Source organism: Berghia stephanieae, chromosome 6, assembly GCF_034508935.2.
Source record: "Berghia stephanieae isolate SIO BIC M18660-M18661 chromosome 6, UCSD_Bste_1.3, whole genome shotgun sequence".
NCBI classification, from domain to species: domain Eukaryota; kingdom Metazoa; phylum Mollusca; class Gastropoda; order Nudibranchia; family Aeolidiidae; genus Berghia; species Berghia stephanieae.
In genome coordinates this window covers 61467830-61473023 of record NC_088365.1, presented here as the reverse complement: position 1 = coordinate 61473023, position 5194 = coordinate 61467830, and the positions used below count along the sequence as shown (strand labels likewise).

General features: G+C 38.6%; 1 protein-coding gene across 1 annotated transcript in view; it reads right to left on the bottom strand.

The window, feature by feature from the left end:
• Positions 1-94: 94 nt before the first annotated feature.
• The window catches only part of LOC144975376 (uncharacterized), a 45220-nt gene continuing 40120 nt past the window's right edge, over positions 95-5194 (bottom strand). The window contains exons 11-12 of the mRNA XM_078919389.1: positions 3718-3807; positions 95-925 (exon numbers count right to left, since the gene is read on the bottom strand). Of these exons, the coding sequence (XP_078775515.1) occupies positions 733-925; positions 3718-3807 (283 nt within the window). The 3' untranslated portion in view covers positions 95-732. The remainder of the gene's footprint in view (positions 926-3717; positions 3808-5194) is intronic.

The window sequence follows — 5194 nt, the reverse complement described above, 5'->3', positions numbered from 1 at the left end:
AAAACAAAACAAAAAAAACTCAGAAACTGAATAACTTGCTGTTGTCATCCATAGTCAAGAAATAAATTCAACAAATTTAAAATATATTACTATCTCTAGCCTCATTTCTTTTACTACGTCTAGTAATGGCTGCTTTCACTTGCTTTGATTTTGAATTCACAATTAAGAAATTCATCTCATGAATTAAATTAAATTAAAATTAAATAGAGATTTTATATAGCGCAATATCCACTAAATGTGCTCAAAGCGCTTTACAAGGGGTCTCTGGCCAACAGCAACATTTAACATTTAGGACAGCACATGACGCCTGTTAGGTGATGTTACCATTTTTTTTCGGACAGAAACAACGCTGTAAACGGCCAGGTACTCATTTTACAACTGAGTACGGTGAGAGAATGTGAGTAAAGAATCTTTTCCAAGGATTCAACTATGCATGCGCCGAGCGAGGCTCAAACCCAGGACCTTCCGATATGAAAACGAGTGTCATACCACTAGACGACATAGCCACACAAACTCATGAAACTGCTTTATGATCAAACAACCTCGATGTTGTCATGACGAACCCATGATAAAACAACCTCGATGTTGTCATGGCGATCCCATGATAAAACAACCTCGACGTTGTCATGGCGAACCCATGATAAAACAACCTCGATGTTGTCATGGCGATCCCATGATAAAACAACCTCGACGTTGTCATGGCGATCCCATGATAAAACAACCTCGACGTTGTCATGGCGATCCCATGATATCCAACAAGTGGTTGACTCTAGAGTTGAGCCATGTGACCTGGCGTTTCCGGAGACCAATCAGCCAGGCGGGTGGTAGTCTAGAATAGCCAATACGGCAACCCATTATAGCCCCAGCCATACAAGAGTTACTACTACTGTCACCTCCCATTCGGGTCAACTCGCTGACTAGAGACCTGAAATTAAAAAAAAAATTTTTTTTAATTTTAATGTGTGAGATTTTGTATAGCGCAATATCCACTAAACGTGCTCAAAGCACTTTACAAAGGGTTCCTGACCCACAGCAGCACAAAACAAACAGAACGAGACATGACACGTGATATGGCGATATATTACAATTTTTCCGACAGAGATAACGCTGTTAACGGCCAGGTACTCATTTTACACCGGAGGATGGTGAGAGACTGTGAATAAAGAGTCTCTTTCAAGGACTCAACTATGTGCCGAGCAAGGCTCGAAAACAGCACTTTCTGATCCGAAACGAGTTTCATACCACTGGACCACAAAGCTGCACATAGACTAAGTAAAAAAAAGCCGATGATATCCCCACTGTCCTTATGTACAGTTCTATTTTGGACCTGTAGCTCCCTGGTTTGAATCCCATGAGGGTAATGCAAAATGAGTTCCTGGGAAAGGCTCTTTACTCACATTTTCTCAACATACTCAGGTATAAAATGAGTACCTGGACAGTAAAAGTGTTGTTTCTGAAAAAAAAAATTACTAATGTCTTACAGGTGTCCTGTCTCGTCATACAATTTAAGATGTTGGCTGAGGACTCTTTGTAAAGTGCTTTGAGCACATTTAATGAATATTGCAGTAAATAAAAGCTTAGCTCTCTCTCTCTCCCTCTCTCTATCTCAGTCGGCCAGACAGAGGGTGCCGTTACAGATGGATCCTGACTCTGATATTTTTAATCTCTGCTTTCATCTGGCACTTCTCCATATCCTATATTTCTAATCATTATTATTTGATATAAGTGCCCGCGCTGCACTTTTTTCTGAAATATTAATTTGCTCACTAAAATATATATTTTTAAAAATTGTCTCTTTAAAAAAAAAATTGAACCCCCCCCCCCCCAAAAAAAAAAAAAAAAACAAACCCAAAAACCCACAATTGAATAGCTTACAAATTAAATAAAAAATTACCATTTTTCACTTGATAAATGAAATACAGACATTCTGGGAATCTACGCTTTCAGTGACGTGTACTTTTGTTGCCGGTCTGATAACCCAATGGGCTGTGGGCTCATTGTTGTAATGAATCTACTCTCCAACCCAATGCAAAATATCGTCCATTACGACAATGTTATAACAGGCCCATAATTGCGTTTGGTTATCAGATCTGCAAATATGTACACGTCAGCTTTCAACAATTCATACCTAAAAAATGACCCACCGTATCAATCTGGTATTATGTCAGGGTGAACCAGAGGCCAAGAAGTGAATTCTCACAACCGTACTAATTTTTGTCTAACATTTCCTTTGTGGCACATAGGAATGCATTCAAATAAATCCATGAATGGACTATCATGAGTCACCAGTCATGCTTTATGATCTGCGCAAAAAATGATGATCTATTTACAGAACTTAAGATATATATATATATATATATATATATATATATATATATATATAGAGAGAGAGAGAGAGAGAGAGAGAGAGAGAGAGATAGAGAGAGAGAGAGAGAGATAGAGAGAGAGAGAGAGAGATATAGAGAGAGAGAGAGAGAGAGAGATAGAGATAGAGAGAGAGAGAGAGAGAGATAGAGAGAGAGAGAGAGAGAGAGAGAGAGATAGAGAGAGAGAGAGAGAGAGAGAGAGAGAGAGAGGTTAGTTATATGAATAGTTGGCATTTTCAATTCAATTCGATTGTTTTGCCTTCATTCTTCTTAATTTCTACGAATTCCTTGTTTTATGAATCGTTTTGGATGGGAAGGTGGTGTAACATAGGGCTAAATAAGGTTTATAGAGTTATACACACTCAGTTTAATTTAAGACGAACTCGTGAACACCTCAAATTAAAACTTGTGTTTATAACTTCTAATTTTTCAAAGGAGAAAAAGGAAATGTACATAGCTTGACGAATTTAATAATTTGCCTTCAGCTTGATTTAAAAAAAATGATTCTCCAAAGTCCTACTTAAAGTTCTCTGGAACGAAACGTTCCTTGTCTTTTGTGATTTGTTGAATCAAACATGCATATAAGCATCAGCGCATAACATAATTAGTTGGAAGGTGAAAATTTTGGATTTGCATTTCCTGAAAGAATATGCTCCCCAGAGCATTTTAATCTTTATTTTAAGTAAATTGGGGGATTTTTCATGAAGTTATGGTCAGATGTATGGGAAAGGTATCCAGCAACTTTTCTCATATTTCGTACTTTTTCAACTAGACTAGCTGTAAAAAATATTTAGAAGTGAAATTAAGTTTTGATATTTCCCGAAAATGTACAAAAAGGGTTGAATTATTCATTTATGACAAGAACTCATTTTTGATAAAAATGGACCTTCTAACTAAACTTGGCAATATCTCAGTTCAAACCTTTTCACCATCCAACTGATTATGTCATCCACTGTAACACATGCAGTTCTACAAATTTTATTTTGTAATACTAGGCAGGTCTGTAAAAGACAAAAACTTTACAAAATTCTTATATTCTTATCTAGAAATTTAAGCTTTAGCATTCAAGCCATCCCTACATAATACTGAGAGGGTCCAGAGGTAGCTCAGTTGGTAGAACACTCACATCACACGCAGGGGGAACCAAGATTGATCCCCCGGGCGCAGAGGAGATTTTTTTCGGTACTTTGCGATAGACAAGCATCCTATCCAAAGGGTAGCCAGCAATTGCTATCATCAGTTTGACACTAAAGAAACCGGGATAAACTTAGGCTCTGTGGGCCGTATGGCTCAGAAGGAAGGATAACATACTGTTTTGAGGTGACGGGTGGCAAAAGTGAAGACAACCTACTTGAAATCTCCAGTCCATAACAGGGCAATGACAGTGATTTGCACCAGCTTGTAGCAGTGACGCATTTTATCTGAATCTCTAGCACCAAAACTGAATAAAATAAAGCAGAAAGAAAAAAAAATTAACTATAATTATTCTGGTTTCAGTAGTTGAACGGTTCAGTGGTCTGACTAAGTCAAGCCATGTTGATCTTGGTCAGTGACCAGACGGGTGACAATGGTTGCATAACTCTGGCCCTGGGTCCTTGAGTACATGCTTCAAACCCAATAACAGGGTATAGGCAGTCATGGATATTGCAATAAACACCTGTATAAAAAGGACATCTTACAGGCAACTTGTACTTTTTGAAATGGAAATGTAGTTCCATATAGCCTTTTGGAAAAATAAACGATAAAATCATTTTGAAGATCAAGGAGCATGGTGAAACCAGACAAATCTGATTTGATATTTTACTTCATTTTGATAGTATTAACCATCCAAATTGAAACGATTCCTTTTCAATCTATTGATATATGAATGAGTTTATTTAAAAAACAAAACAAAATCCATATAATTGATACCATGCATGGCAAAATTCTATTAATGTGTATCATTTAAAACAAATCAATTAATAAAAGAAAAAAAATTAAAATTAAAAAAAAAAAAAGGGGCGGGGGGGGGGGGGGGGTTGGTTTGAGGCGGACCGGTAGAGAGGGGGAATCAAGAGAGGAGAGGGGGGGAGGAGAAGAGGGAGGGGGGGGGGAGGGAAAAGAAAGGAGGAAGAAAAGAAAGAAAGAAGAGAGAAGAGAGAAAGAAAAAGAGAGAGAGAGAGAGAGAGAGAGAGAGAGAGAGAGAGAGAGAGAGAGAGAGAGAGAAGGATGGGGGGATGAGAGAGAGAAAGGAGTGTAGCTGGAGTATATATGTATTAATGGATGAAAAAGTGGATGATTGGACACAATGAGAGAGAGCTAGGAAGGTAGATGACTATGAATCGGTGGATAATCAGTAGATAGCTAGATAGATAGATAGATAGATAGATAGATTGATAGATAGATAGATAGATAGGTAGGTAGGTAGAGTTGTACTTTTAGTAGTATGAACAGTAGTAGTAGTAGTCGTAGTAGTAGTAGTGGTAGTAGTAGTAGTAGTAGTAGTAGTAGACCCAGCTATCACTCGGCTGTTTACTCGCCATCTCTCACCTCCCCTCCACCCTTTCTCTCTCTCTCTCTCTCTCTCTCTCTCTCTCTCTCTCTCTCTCTCTCTCTCTCTCTCTCTCTCTCTCTCTCTCTTCTCCCCTCCTCTTCTCTTTCCCCCCTTTCCCTCCCTCTTTCCTCCACTCCCCCCCCCCCCCTTCTCTTCTCTCTTGATTCCCCTCTCTACGGTCCGCCTCAAACCCAACCCCCCCCCCCCCCCCGCCCTTTTTTTTTTATTTTTATTTTTTTTCTTTCCTTATTATTTTTTTTTTTTCCCTCCTCTCTCTCTCCTCTCTCTCTCCATC